Source organism: Monodelphis domestica, chromosome 5 (assembly GCF_027887165.1).
Source record: "Monodelphis domestica isolate mMonDom1 chromosome 5, mMonDom1.pri, whole genome shotgun sequence".
NCBI classification, from domain to species: Eukaryota; Metazoa; Chordata; class Mammalia; order Didelphimorphia; family Didelphidae; genus Monodelphis; species Monodelphis domestica.
The window spans coordinates 319,199,296-319,214,727 of NC_077231.1; the positions used below are offsets into that span (position 1 = coordinate 319,199,296).

At 47.6% G+C, this 15,432-nt stretch overlaps 1 protein-coding gene across 7 annotated transcripts in view; it reads left to right on the plus strand.

Annotated features, from left to right (window-relative positions):
* Positions 1 to 2,507: 2,507 nt before the first annotated feature.
* The window catches only part of CRPPA (CDP-L-ribitol pyrophosphorylase A), a 249,321-nt gene continuing 236,396 nt past the window's right edge, over positions 2,508 to 15,432 (plus strand). For 4 of the 7 annotated variants that reach the window (XR_473753.3, XR_473754.3, XR_008912541.1 and 1 more), the window contains exons 1-2: positions 2,511 to 2,787; positions 9,918 to 10,194. Coding sequence is in view for 4 of the 7 variants with exons in the window: in XM_007505431.3 (XP_007505493.1) it covers positions 2,561 to 2,787; positions 9,918 to 10,194 (504 nt within the window). In the remaining 3 variants the exon portion in view is untranslated. Of the gene's footprint in view, positions 2,788 to 9,917; positions 10,195 to 15,432 lie in introns of all 7 variants that reach the window. The other 3 variants (XM_007505429.3, XM_007505428.3, XM_007505430.3) reach the window with 3 other exon arrangements.

A 15,432-nucleotide genomic window follows, 5' to 3' on the forward strand; every position in this document is an offset into this window, starting at 1 on the left:
GACTTCCTGTGAGCAGGCCTGGGTGCCAGTTCGATTCTGGAATTCAAGCCTGGAGGAGATCTCTCAGACAGCTTCCTTGAGATGGTCACATGGTGAGTGATAAGACTGACTCCCTTTACCCTTGGCTCTCAGGGGAGACCCCCTTGGCCAAGGCCTTGAACTCCTGCCTGGCTCTGCCTGAGCCAGAGCAGTTTAAATTAACTCTTTTCCTCTCTGTCTCTCTTTCTTAATTTCTTTCCTCTACATTAATTAAAGTCACCATAAACTTCCAGCTGACTTGGGTATTTAATTATGGGATTTCCTTGGCAACCAAATTGATCTAGATTTTAAGTCACAACCCTAAAATTATTTTTACACTATTCATTGGGAAATAGCCACACAGTCTGTGATACATGATTGTGATAGAATTCTATTGTGCCATGAGAAATGATGAAAAAGACAATCACAAAAAACCTGGAAAGACTTCTATGAACTGATGCAAAGTGAAGTGAGCAGAACCAGAGCACTCTATATGGAAACAGCAATAATGTACAATGATCAACTGTGAATGACATAACTATTATCATCAAGGCAAGGATCCAAGAAAACTCTAAGACTCATGAAAGAAAAGGCAACCCACCACCAGTAGGTGCAGAGTCTGAATACAGATTGAAGTCCATTATTTTTCACTTTATTTCTTGTATAGTGACATATATCCTCTTTCATAAAATGATGACCTTGGAAATATGTGAAGTCTATACCCTATTACCTGCCCTCTGGGGAGTGGGGAGAGGGAGAGAACATGGACTGCAAAATGTCAGAAAACAATTTTAAGAAAATATACATGTAATCTGGAAAAGAAAACATAATTATATAAATTTAAAAAGGAAAAAAAAAGAATGTAGCCACAAAAGAGAACTAGAGGATAATAGATAGCAGGAATGGAGCAGTCAAGGGTTTATTTATTCTTATTTTAGAATGGCAGAGACAGAAGTGTTTGTAGGCAACAGGAAGGGAAGCTAATAGATAAGAGAGCCTGAAGATATCTTAAGAGTTAACTGTGAAGAATTGGGGAGGTTGATTGCTTTAACTCTAATTATGAGTTGAGAAAGCTTTGGTAATTTCATCCTCAATACAAAGAAATTTAAAAATTGGTTCAGGACCCAATTTCTCTCTCTTTTTTTTTTTGCTGTAAAATTTATTCTTCCCAACTCAATATCTTGGTGTTTTGACTCTCGGTTGGGTAACTGGGAATTTTTGGAGAAGGGAAGAGAAAGATTCAAATCCTAGCTGCTAAATGTCCGTGGGATTTGATTTCAAAAGTCCACTCACCATTGAGTGTCTTTTCAGGCTCACTGTGTGTGCGGTCTGTCCCTATTAGAATGGAAGCTCCTTCAGGTTAGGGTCGCCTCAGTTTCACCTTTGTGGCTGCAGGGCTGTCTAGCTCAGGGCTGGGGGTCACAGTGCTTAGCGAATAGTTGTTCATGAATACAGCCATGCTTTCTTTTTTGCTTTCTTCTGTCCCATTTCTGTAAAGGGAAAGAAAGGAGCCAGATGACCTCCAGGGTCTCTTAGGCACTAGGCGCCACCCTCCTTCCTACGAGGCAGCCCTTTCAATCCCTGCTCACTGCCCACACCTCTACTAAGCTCTGGGACTGCGCAGGACCCCAAGGACATAAGGACAAGAGAGACGAGAGTGAGCCTGGAGATTAAGTTCTGGCGATGGAGAGAAGTAAATGAGTCTTCAATGAAATGAGTCCAGTTGTGGCCAGGAGGGATGTCGCCGGGAGGGGGGGAGGCGGAGGGAAGAAGCTTCCGGTCAGCCTCCGCTGAAGTGGGCATATTCCTGGAATTCTGTTCCAATTCTGTTCCAATGCCTTGCCCACCTAGGTGGCACAGTGCGTGGAGTTCTGGGCCTGGAGTCAGGAAGCCCCGAGTTTTAATCCAGCTGTGGAATCCTACTGGGTGTGTGTGTGTGTGTGTGTGTGTGTGTGTGTGTGTGTGCGCGCGCGCGTGCTTGGCCTCAGTTTGCTCATAAGTAAAACGGGGGTAAACAACAGCCCTTCTCTCAGGATTGCAGTGAGGATCCAGTGCGATCCTAGTAATGGGTTCTGCAAACCCTAACCGGTAATGGAAAAGCTGGGATCGCCCAACATCCGGCGGGGGTACTGGTAGGCCCCACTGCACTACCATTCAGCGGGGCAGTGAGCACCTATGAAGGGTCCAGCCACTGCCCCTGGGCTTCAGTTTCCCCTAGTGGAAAGGCACCAGGCTGGAGTGATCCCAAGTCTCCAGGCTAAAAGAAACACAAAGTGCATATAAAGTAGCGCCCCTGGGGCGGGGGAGCCGAGGTGGGGCCGGTTCTCCTGGGCAGCCCGTCCCAGGAAGAAACTGAGGCTTTCCCCGCCCTCTGGGGCGCTAGGGCAAGAGAGAGCTCCTCCGCAGACCTCAGCCGGAGGGGAGGGGTGGGGCATTGGGGGGGCGCAGCCCCCGGCCCTCCCCGCCCACGTCGGGCGTGATTGACAGGCTAGGCTGGCCAGCGGGCGGGCGCGGGCGGAGCCTGCCCCTTCCCCGGAGCGCCATGGAGCAGGGGCCCACGCGGGACGGCGAAAGGGAGCTGCGGCCTGCGGTGCCCGGGCTGGGCAGGGAACCGGGCCCGGCCTCCAGCCCCACGGCCATGGCCGTTGCCGTGGCAGCTGTGCTGCCAGCGGGTGGATGCGGGGAGCGGATGGGCGGGCCCACGCCCAAACAGTTCTGCCCGGCGCTCGGGAGGCCACTCATCAGCTACACCGTGCAGGCTCTGCAGAGGTAGGGCCGACGGGGGCCGTGGGGGGCGGGCGTACGCGTGCGTGCCCCGCCCCCTCTGGCCGCTCTCCCCTCCCCCCTCCACCTGTCACTTTCCTAATCTTCCTCCGCTCCCAAGCCCAGTTCCAGCTTCCCGAGCTGTCCAGCTCCAGAATCCGGAGCTGCTGCCTGGCCGCCCTGTTGACTGCAGAGTAGCGGGTTCGGGAGGATGGCCTTTCGCCTCCCGGCTTTGGAGAGATCCAGGGACCTGAGTGTGGGCTCGGGAGGGGCAGCCTCCGACCGCTGGAGGCTACCCGGCTTGGGCCACCCGGCGTGCTCTCGGAGCCCGTGTGTCCCAGAATACTGGGAACCCGTGTGCCCCAGAATACCGAGAGTCCGTTGCTCCTCTCATGTTTAAGAAACCGGGGAAGGCAAAGCCATTGGGATCTGGTGGCCTCGGCTGGAACGAGGTGATTCCGGCCTTCCCCACTTCCTGTCTGCCTCCAGGACTGTCCAGCCTCCTGGGCTTCCAGACAATCATTCTTGGAAGGATGAGGCTCAGGCTTGGGGAGGCCTCCTCCAGGAAGTCCTCTGTTCATCCGAGGCTCCCAGACTGAGCACACAGGTGTGGGTGTGGGACCATCAAAGTCTTGGGACGATGATGGATTTGCCTTTCCTCTGCCTGAGATGTGGGACTAACCTAGGGAAGGACCAACACAGGGAATGCCTTTTTGGAGCCACCTGGTGCCAGGGGTGACTGCCTCCTCTGCCCCCCAAAGGGCACACATTCCCTCCCTCTCAGCTTATTACCACTTTAGTGAAAGGCACGCTCTGTGTAGACATCTTTCAGAAAAAAAGGAAAAAGGCCTAGTCCATCTGCAGCTGGGTTTGCCCTGGGCAGGACATAGGTTGTGATGGATTTCAGAATTAGCTGCTCTACCAAGGACAGCTCTGGGCTCTCCTGGGGAAAACCCTTCCTGGTCCCCAGTTACCTCCCAGATCAAATGTCTAGTCCATTCTTCTAGCCCTCCATGGCTTCTGGGATCCAGTGACACTGGCTTCCTTGCTGTTCCTCAAACTCAACACTCCATCTCCTGAATCCTGGCATTTTCCCTAGCTGTTCCCTATCCAGGGGAGGCTTTCTCTCCTCCTCTGTGTCCCCTCATTTCCTTGGCTTTCTCCAGTCCCAGCTCCACCTTGCCCAGGTCTCCTTAATACTCATCCCCTCAGATTGCCTTAGATCTCCTTAGTAGAGACCTGCCCCATAGGTCGTTCTGTCCAGTTTTGTTCCCGGATGTTGGAAGCTCCTTGAAGGCAGGGACTGTTTTTGCTCTTCTTTGAATCTTTCCAGTTCTATGTGGCTGGCACCTAGCAGATGCGTAATCAGTGCTGTCTGACCAGTTATTTCTATTGAGCACAATAATGGTGCTGGGGGGACCCCAATTTGTCAGAGGAGGACACTGAGGCCCTGTGGTTACACAGAGTAGCCAGCATTGAAAATAGGTTCTTCTGTCTGTAAAGACCGAGGCCTTTCAGGACAAGAGAATGGTAAGAGCAGAGGGTTAGTGGATGAAGGAGGGCTTGATGAACAAGGACCAGTCCAGGTTTGCTGGGACATAAAGACTGCGGAGAGCCTGGAGGGCCCAGGCTAGGAGTTTGGACTTGTTGAGTGGGCTGTAGGCAGCCAGTGAAGGTGTGAGAGGAACAGAATGGTGTCATCTGACCTGAGCCTCAGAGAGATCCCCTTTGGCAGTGTCCCACATTGGCCAGGACCAAGATCAGAGGCAGAGAGACAGCTGGAGGTTCCTGGAATAATCCAAGGGGGAGGCACTCAGGAGTCTAGAACTGAAACTGGACCATGGAAATAGAATGGGGCACGGGGACAGATTGGGAGAAACACAAAGCTGGGTTCCTGAGAGGTTATGTGACTTGGCCAGGCTCCCATAGCTAGTATGGCCCGAGAAAGGACTCCAACTTGTGGCTTGCTGGTTCAGAAACCAACTTCCTGCTGGGTCCTCTGGCTCAGAGGACTCCCAGGGGCCAGTGGAATGAATGCTAGACTTTCCTGCTTTGGCTAAGACTGTCCCAGAGGCTGAGGACACAGTGGAAGATGGAAGGAAGGAGGGAGCATGGATTTGGACTTGCATCTGGGTCTCCAGTGAATCCAATGACAAGTCAATGACAGGAGTAGACTAGCTGGATTAGGGGACAGAACCTTGACTTCCCTGGAAGGAGCAAGACCTCCTGTGCTGCCACTCCGAGTGGTTCTGAGTTCTCAGTCCCATCCTCAGTGACAGGTCCCATTGTTCTAGATTTGGGGAGCAAAGTTTGGAATTTCATCCTTACTGCCGAAGGGCATTTTCCCTTTGTAAATGAGATCCATGGGACCCCCTTCTTTGGGTGGGAGTGTGGCTTGGAAAAATCCAGAACCACTAAAGTAGTCAAATCTTTAGTCAGGAAGGAGAAATTTGGCTGCCACACAGAGCCCAGTGCTAAATACAAGAGTCACTCCTACGGGCCTCCGGGGCCAGTGTCTCTGAGGGAATCACAGCAGTAGATGATTCTCCAAAGAACAGTAGAGCTTGGGGTCTTCTGTACCCTTTGGGGAATTAAGCACAGCAGGCATACACTGACAGTTTACAAGCCGGCTTGGGAAAGAGGCTGTAGCTAGCGACCAGGATATCAGGGAGTGGCCTAACTTCCAATGGGTACAGAAAGGATGGTTCCTGCCAGGTGTTGGTCTTCTTGGGACACTTCTAAGACAAAACGGGTGGTTGAGGACGTGAGCATTTCGATTACTCCTATTCAGGACACTTGATGGACGCTTGGAGATTCCTTGCTCAGTCTTAGACAAAGTCAGGCCGGGACTTCCTTTAAAGGCAAGTTCCCAAGGGAAGTGGGCAAGCTTGGGGCTTCCAGAATTCCTGTTGACAGGAGACTGGTGGCAATAACTGGTGGATTTTGTAAAAAGTTCCAGAAGCTGGACCGTTGAGCCGTTCTCCCCAGAGGAGTTTCTTCTTCCTCCTCTTTTTAAGAGGTTTTCTTTAGTCCTTTGTCTTCATGTCCTGGTCATTTGAGGATGTGTCTTCCTTTACTCCTGAACATTCCAGTAGCAAAGAAGGTCTCAGCAAAATGATTGTCCCCTCGGCCAAGGGTATGTAGCACCTCGCACCTGTAGCCCTCAGCCTCTCTCGGAAGAAGGGAAACGAGTACATCCTTGTCTGGGCTCTGACCCCAAGATGGGCCTTTCCCCTTGGCCGGGGCTCCTCTGCCTTTGTGTGGAGCTGGTGGGCAGCAGTGGTCAGGCTGGCGTCCCCTGGCCTCTTCTCTCCTTTATTTGCTCTGAATAGCCTCAGTTTCTCTGAATTCCTCCTCTTCGTCACATCTCAGAGCACAGGCATATTTCTTAATAGTCACATCACAATTCGGGGCGCACTCATTTCAGGGCCCCCTTGTGGCTTTCACAAAAAGTGACTTTAGGAATTTGGGGAGCTGTTAGATTCCCCTCTCTTGTCTTTGACTCCCAGGGGTAACTGCTTCCTAATGGCATTGCAGGGTCAGAGGGTAAGAACTGTTCACTTACTGTTTGTACATGATGAGCCAGTGAGGTAGTATTACTGGATAGAGTGAGCACTGGGCTTGGAGTCCGGAAGACCTGAGTTCAAATCCTACCTGAGTCATTTACTGACTCTGTGACCCTGGGGAAGTCACTGAGCTGTCAGCCTCACTTTCCTCATCTGTAAAATGGGGAAATAATAGCACCTATTTCACAGGATTGCCCTCAACCAAATAAGATCTGGATAAGCCTTAAAAGCCCTCTATAAATACTAGTCCAGCTGCTACTACAGCTATAATCACAGGTAAGATGACAACCAAAGAGACTTCTCTACTCATAGCACCAGCTCTTAATTAGTCGAAAGTGAGACGAGGGGACAGGAGGCAGCTCTCCTCCAAGTGTCCTCTGAATGTCTTGGCCCTGGAATCGGGTGGCCCTGGGACCTTCTAGAGGAGGCTCGAAATGAGACCATCCATGGAGAGGTTTTGCAAGCTCTGTAGGACATCTTTCCTTTCTTCCCCAATTCCACATGAAAGCAATTTTGAACGTTGGTGCTTGAAGCCATCCCTGAGACGGGAGCCTTTTTATGTCCTTTATGCGTGTGCAGTCATGCAGACTGGAAAGCCCTGGGTAAACATCCGCAATCCCTGGTGTTTTCACTGACCTTCCTTCCTTCCATCGCCTTTGACTGGCCGGCCCATTCTCCTTCTGAAGACCCATTGTTGTAGCTGGGAAGCCTGGACATCCCTTTGGTTTGGGGCTTTGAGAGGGCTTCTCTTTCCCTTCTGCTGTGTCAACAGGGAAGAGTCTGGCTTCTTTGAACACTGGCTGGCTGTGTAGTTAACGATTGTATTGATGAGGAGGTTTCAAAGTCTCCTTTTCTTTAGAGGCAGACTAGACTCAATGGGTGTGTTTGTGCCCTTGCCAGAACCCTCACTCCCAATGAGTCTTTTACTGAGACCTGAGACTGGAAGTGCTAATCCTCTGATTTGGGACTAAATTTCTCCAGTGGGAGGGCCTAGCAATAGTCAGAGGACCAGTCAGTCTGCAAGGAGCACTGATTAAGCACCTACTGAGTGCCTCTGAGCCTACAAAGGAAGACCAAACTATCCCTGCCTTCAAGGAGCTTACAATGTAATGCAGAGAAAATGTGAAAGCACTATTTACAGAAGATTCCTAGCGGGTAAAGGGCAAATAAGCAACAGAGGGACAGCTCTGGAAATTGGGGGAATCCAGAAAATCTTCTGGTAGAAAGTGAGAGTTTGGCTTAAACCGGAGGAAGTGGGAGAAGCCAGAAGATGGAAACGAGGAGAGAGAATTGGGGGAAATGGCCAAAGGCAGGAAATGGAGAGTTTTGTGTGTGTAACAGCAAAGAGAGCAGTGCCACTGGATCCCAGAATATCTGGGGGCTGGGGGGTGTGGTGTAAGAAGAGAAGAGTGGAAAGATTAGAAGGGCCCAGGTTCTAAAGGGCTGGAAAGCCAAAGGATTTGCTGTTGGAGCAGAGAGATGATAGAGAGGTGTGGGAGCTCTTAGAATTGTGGGTAGTGACTTGTCCCATCTGCTCTTTAGAAAGATTCATTCACCAGCTGAGGGGAAGATGGACTAGAGGGGGGAGAGACTCAGGACAGGCAGACCCACCTAAAGGTCTTTCAGTAGTCTGGGTGTGAGGAGAGGAGGGCTTGTGTCAGGGTGGGGGCACTGTCAGAGGAGAGAAGGAGGAGGATACAAGAGATGTTACAAAGGTAAAATCTACAGCACTTGGGACTGGGTTAGATAGGGACAAGTAAGAGTGTATGAAGATAAGCAAAGGATAAACTATGGGAGTGGAAACACCGAGAAAAAGCAACTGCCTGAATACAGAGGTTGAGGGGACATGACAGAGGATAGACTTTAAATGAACACTCTAATGCAAATACTATCAACAAAGCAATGGGTTCAAATCAAGAAAACATCTAATGCCCAGTGGACTTACGCGTCGGCTATGGGGGGTTGGGGGGGGGAGGAAAAGAAAATGATCTATGTCTTTAACGAATAATGCTTGGAAATGACCAAATAAATATATTTAAAAAAAAAAAAAAAAGAGTGTATGAAGAGTCCAGTATGTCACTGGGAACCTGGGCTACTGGGAGGATGTTAGTGCACTCCATAGTGACTGGGAAATGAGGAAGGGGGGAAGGTTTGGGAAAAGTTTAGTGGGTTGGGTTTTGGGCAAGTTGAGTTTATGATGTCTACAGGACATCCAGATTGAGATGTTTAGTATCTAGGAAAGGAGACAGAGAAGGAGCAGCTTGGTAGGTAGAAAGAGGATGGGAGGTTAATTGACTTCCTCAAGAGTCCCATAGGTATGAAAGTGACAGTCAAGATTTGAACCCAGGATTTAAAATGATAAATCTTGCATTCTTTCCCTTGACCATGGTACCAATCCTCATGGGCTGGGCTTTTAGCAGGTTTGTCTATCAAAATGAACTCTCAGGGATTGCTTCTTATTTCCCCTGAAATGTAGGATGCAAACTCTCTGAAAGCAGGGACTATTTCCTTTTTACCTTTGGATCACCAGGACTTAGTTCAGAGTCTAGCACAAAAGACTCCACCATATATTGAGCTGAGTGCTTTTATTTACATGATTGAAGTTGTGTACTTTCTCCTAGTTTGGCTTCCTTTGCTTTGCATCAGTACATCCAAATCTTCTCCAGCTTCTCTGAATTCCTCATGATTGCCATATTTCTTCCCATTCATTCCTATCTTACAGTTTCTTTATCCATGCCTCAAGCAGTGGGCATTTCCTTTCTTTCAAGTTCTTTACTGCCAGCAAAAATACTCTCACGGACATTTTGGCATCCGTTGGACTGTTCTGTCTTTGACCTCCTTGGGCTGTGTTCTGTAGTGGGATTTTTGAGTTGAACGGCATAGACATTTTCCTTGTAAAATTCCAAATCATTTTCCACGATGACGGAAGCATTCCTATCTCCATGGTTGGATTAATTTACTTCACCTTCCCAGGATGATGATTCAAGAACTTGAAAGAGATCCAATGAGGGGGAGGATTTACAGTAAATTTCCCTATGCTCAAGTCGCTCTTCTGGGTAAGGTCCGAGGGATCAACGTAAGGAGTGCGGTTCAGCTGGGAAGACCCAAACCTGTGTGTGGCCTGGGGGTCTGGTCACCTCCTTGCTTAGCTCTTAGAGGATCCATCCAGGGAGACGCTGGGGCCAAGCACTTGGGCCTCCTTGGCCATCCAGCTCCATCCTTCTTTCGAGTTGCCCATAACTAATATAACAGGCTGAGTTCTCCCCCTTTCGTGATTTCCCATCTCGGTCATAGAGGCCCCATTAATATCTAGCATTTATAGGGCGCTTTAAGGTATGGGACGTGCTTTCCATGGGCTGCCTTGTTAGAGTGTAGGCAGAAGTGGGGAGAGGGGGAGCAGCAGGAGCCTGGAGACGGCCCCCACAGGCAGTCAGCTCGGAGGCAAGAAGCGGTGCTGGTGAATTGGGACGAATGCGGCCCCTCGTTCATTCAGTGATCTTCGTTTAGCTTTGCCCACGCCTCGAAGAACCTATTTGTCTACCGAGTGCTCTCGTCTCTGCTCTCTTTTAGGGTGAGCTGGATAAAGGACATTGTTGTGGCTGTGACCAAGGAGAACATGGACACCATGAAGTCCATCGTCCGGCGGTACCAGCATCAGAGGGTCACCCTGGTGGAAGCTGGGGCCACGCGCCATCAGTCCATTTTCAGTGGGCTCAAGGCCTTGGCGGGAGACCAGCCGCATTCCCAGCTGCCCACGCCCAAGGTGGTGATCATCCATGATGCCGTGAGACCCTTCGTTGAAGAAGACGTCCTCGCGAGGGTGGTCAGTGCCGCCAACGATCATGGGGTACGTGCTGCGGCCCGGGCCGCTGTGACGATGGAGGGCTTATAGGGGTGGCCACGGACCCTCCGAAAGGGGGGTGGGGACAGAATGGAGCCAGACCTTCAACCCGGCCCTGGGCTGGGCTGGTTGCCAGGTTGGAGCAGGGCGCCATGTTGCAGGGAGAAGACTCCCGCTTCCGGGGACTCTGCTTGTGGTGAGACCGCCTTCGCCCTGTTCTGCCAGGTCGATGAGTGACCCCCTTCTTCCATGGCTTATTCATTCATCCGGCAAGCATGGTTTTCTTACACCTTCATTCTGTACCCACCAGGGCAGCTCGGGGGGCCAGTGAAGGCCACGAAGGGTGGCCTGAAGCAGGCCAGGCCATGTCGGGTTCCTCTTGTGAGGCCCCAGGCAGGGAAGCACTAGGGAAACTGAGGCAGTGCAGCAGAGAAGCTTCCAGATCAGAGAGAAAGCTCAGGATGAGAGTGGGGGTGTGGCTCTGGCAGAGCAAGCCTGTGCTGAGATGGACTTGAACCCGCACCTTGGACGGTTTTTGTGTTTGTTCTGAGCAGACCATACCAATATGTAATGCTGAGGGGGCATCAAGGAGGACTTATTGGACGTTTTGTTGTGTATTAGCTTGCTGAGTCTGAGGAGAATAGAAAGAAGCAGAGAGGGGGCGCGGTGCGTGGCGCCCCAGAATTGGAAGTTAGAAGCTCTGAGTTCCGATTGAGCCTCTGCCATGTTTTAGCCCTGTGAGCCTGGGCAAGTCACTCAACCCCCATTGCCTAGCCCTTACTGTTCTTCTGCTTTGGAACCAATGCGCCATATTGATTCTGAGATGGAAGGGAAGAGTTAAAAAGGAAAACAGAAATTGTACCAACTGCTTGTGATAGGAAAGGCAAGATGGTGTTGTGGAGCAAGGAAAATCTGATTTTGAGTTCTGCCTCTGACTCATACTGGCTGTTAGAGTGGGCAAGTCGCTGCCTCTCCCCATCATCTAGGACTGCCCTACTGTCCTAGGACCGGCCCTCACCATTCCTTTCCCCATCAGTTTAATACAGGAGACAGAGCATCTCTTCTGTCTTTACTTATCTGGCTATAAAAAAGAGCTCTTTGAGAGCAAGAACCACTTCCTTTTGCTTTTGTCCTCTCATTGCCTAGCCCAGGGCTGGCCACGTAAGCTTGATGAATGTCTGATCAACATAATTGCATTGTGAACTCAGTGACTGCACAGCGATTACCTCTCGGGGCAAGTATCGCAGTCATCTCTCCAGGGCTTCAAAAGACAACTCCTGCCACACTGAAGCCACGGAGAGGGAAAGTGGGAGAGTTTTTCCTTTCTTTTTTCCAGGAGGAAAACAGAGTTACCAGAATGGTAGCTTCCATTCTTCTCCAAACAGAGAACTGATGAGCTCTGAGTGCAGAGGAAGCCAACTTTTAAAACTTTCTTCTTTTTTTTTTTGGTCTGAGTATTTTTTTGCAACATGGCTAATAGGGAAATATGTTTTGCATGACTTCCTGTGTATAATTGATATCATATTGCTCGCCTTCTCAAGGGGTATGGGAGGAACAAAAGGGAGAGAGAATTTAGATCTAAAAATTTTAAGAAATTGGTTCTTAAAAATGTTTACATCTAATTTGGAAATAGTTAAGAAAATTAAATACATTAAATGTATTAGCTTTATAAACTACCTAAATAGAGCAAATATAGCAACATTTAAGAATACTTATTAAAAAAAATTAAATGGTAGCCTCAGCCTTCCCACCCTTTACAGTACTCTATGTGGTCACCAATTGCTATGTTTGGGCCCAGGTTACCTAATGCCCCTGTTGCTCTCCTGCAGGTGCTTTTCATGAAATAGATTTCCAACCACTTTATGTGATCCCAAGAATGTGATGCAAATCTCCCACTGAAAATGTGCGATATTTTAATCTTGTAATTACCAGTGGTTGTTGTGCCAGTGTATACATTTTTATTAAGGAGTCTTTCAACAAAGACAAGCCAATAAGTGGAGATGGTGATTATGAGGTGGGAAGCCTTCTTCTATGGGCTATCATAATTAACAGGGTCTTGGAGATCTGGGAGGGACAGCTATATGCCACTATCTGCAAGACAGATCATTGCTAGAGATTATTCCCCTTTTTACATGGGTGGTGAAGGTAGTGCTCTTTCCTCTCATGGGCTGTGGTGACTTCCCTTGCTTGTTTGGATCAGAAAGAGAAAATGCTAGTCACTGGGATGCTGAACTTTTGAGTTTGGAGTCAGGATGCTTCTTGATAATTTTCCAAGGAGACCTTAATAATCACTTGCCAATAACTAGCATAGGATGAGAATTTCAAATGATGATATAGTAGAATGTTATCCACCTCCTTGACCCATATGAATGATTCAAGGTGGAGCCTGAGGCACACATTTTTGGACATGGTATATGTGGGAACTTGTTTGGCTTGACTAAGCACATTTGTTCTAAGGTAGCTGGGTCAAATGGTGCAGAAGGGCCCCAGTGGGGTGGAGATCGTAGATTTGGAGATTTTGAGCTGGGAATGAACTTGGCTGTCATTTAGTCCAATAATTACTCCTGGCCATCTTCCTGAATACCTGTTGAAGCATATATAAATGGGCACCCTTCAATAGGGGCTCCCAGATGCCCTTCAGCAGTGCTAGGTTCATTTTGTCTTTCTTTCTTCAGATTGTCAGTCCATTAGACTGTTTTCATTTCTCCATGCCACAGGTGGATAATTTTATTTATTTATTTTTATCTGAAAATTTTTATTTAATAAATTAATTTAGAATATTTTCCCATGGTTACATGATTCATGTTCTTTCCCTCCCCTCCTCCCACACCCCTCCCATAGCCAACAAGCAAATCTATTGGGTTTTACATGTGTCATTGATCAAGACCTTTTGTCATATTATTAATATTTGCATTAGGGTGATCCTTTAGAATCTACATCCCCAGTCATATCTCCATCGACCCATGTAATCAAGCAGTTGTTTTTCTTCTGTGTTTCTGCTCCCACGGTTCTTTCTCTGGATGTGGATAATGTTCTTCTAAATTCCTCTGGATTGTCCTGGGTCATTGCATTGCTGCTAGTAGCAAAGTCAGTTACATTGGATAGTGCTACAATGCATCCATCTCTGTGTACAACATTCTCCTGGTTCTTCTCCTTTTACTCTGTATCAATTCCTGGAGGTCTTTCCAGTTCACGTGGGATCCCTCCAGTACATTATTCCTTTCAGCAGAATAATATTCCATCCAGGTTGATACTTTTAAAGATAGTCATGGTATTGTCACTCTTCTTTCTTAAAAATACATAGTTTTTGGTTCATGGCCTCAGATGAACTTTGATTGTTTTGCTTTCTCTGAGTATACGAATTTATAGAGGATACATCAAATCAGACTTCCCATGTCTGCCTTCCTCCCCTGTCATGGCCATTCATTCAGCAAACATAAGGGCAGCATTCACTGTGTGGCAGGCAGCACACCCAGGGACCCAGCTTATTGTATTTGTATAGGCCTTTATAGTTTTCAAGGAACACAGAAAGAGGATGTGATGTTCAGGGAGATAATGTGAACTAGGTGGAACTGGAGGTTTTCATCCCTGCAGTTGAAGAGATAGAATTACAAGGAGTGAAACAACCTGTCCAAGGTCACCCAGTTAGCTCCAGAAGGGCTAGAGGGAGAACATAAGTTCTGAGTTCTTTGTGCCAGCCATGCAGCATGGACTCCCCTATCTGTTACCAACTGTGAGGAGTTTAAAACTCAAACGTCCTGAATACTTCCTTTCTCTGTCCCTTCTGTAATGCTGCTTTTTCTTGGTTATTGTCCTGAATCTTTGATCAATTCTTTTCAATTTTCTTTGCTGGATTATAGTTCAATAGCCCTTAAACATGGTTGTATATGAGGAAGCTGGGAAGTCCAGTGCATAAAACTCTGTTCCTGGAGTCAGGGAGACCTGAGTTCAGAAAGTTACTAGATGAATAGCCTTAGGAATTCTCTTAACCTCTACCTCAGTTTCCTTGACTGTAAAATAGAGATAATAACATCCCCAGAATTATTGTGAGAATCAAATGACATAATATTTGTAAAGCACTTAATACAGTGTCTAATACATAGTAGAAACTATTTTATGATGATGATGATTATAACCTTAGCTTTCACCTACTGCCTAGTCTTTCTTTTTTTCTTGTCTCATCTCCTTTAGTAATTTCATCTTTTGCTGTAGAGTTAGTGGTCTCTCTATGAAGATGGTCTCTACTCTGTATATCTAGACAATAATGTAGATAATTCAATTTCTAGTCTTCAGTTTAAGGAACTCTCATTATCTTCTCCAACACTACAATTCTAACATGTCAATTCTGTAATGTTCAGCTTTCCTTATAATTCAACTCTCCCAACCATGCGTTGCTAATGGGAAAACCATAGCTTGGGGTTTGTGTCCAGATTCGCCCTAGCTTTCCTTCTGAGGAGCAAGTGCCGTTCACTGTCATGGCTGCAGTCCCTGTCTGCAGGGATCTTTGAGTCCCAAAATATAAAATCTGACCTTGCTTCCATTCTTCTCCCTCTTGTTGACAGGAAGTAGTGGCACCAATTGCTAAGATTTTGGGTGTTTAGTTGTTAAGCTTTAAGCCAGTTTTCTATCCTCTCCTTTTTTACCCTCAATAAGAGGCTTTTAAATTTTTCTTCACATACTGCCATCAGAGGCATCATCTGCATCTCTGAGAGTGTTGATATTTCTCCCAGAAACCTTAATTTTGACTCTTGACTTGTCCAGTCTGACATTTTTGCATGATGTCCTCTACATAGAAGTTCATTACATAATGTGACAATATATAACTTTGTCGTACTCTGTTTCCAATCTTAAACTAATCAGTTGTTCCATATTCAGTTCTAACTGTTGTTTTTTAGCCTGTTCAGGCTCCTCAGGAGATAAATAAGATGATCTGATACTCCCATATTTTTGAGGACTTGCCATATTTGTTTTGATCTGTGCAGTCACAGGCTTTCATGTGGCCAATGAAGCAAAAGTGGATGATTTTCTGGAATTCCCTTGCTTTCTCCATAATTGAGTGAATATTGGCAATTTGGTCTCTGGTTCCTCAGCCTCTTCAAAAACCAGCCTTTTCTTCTGGTTATTTTTGGTTCACATATAGCTGAGACCTAACTTGTAGAATCTTCAGCTTAACCTTTCCGGCACCTGTGATAAATACAGTTGATTGGTCATTCAAATCTTCCTTGGCCTTGCCCTTGTTTTAGG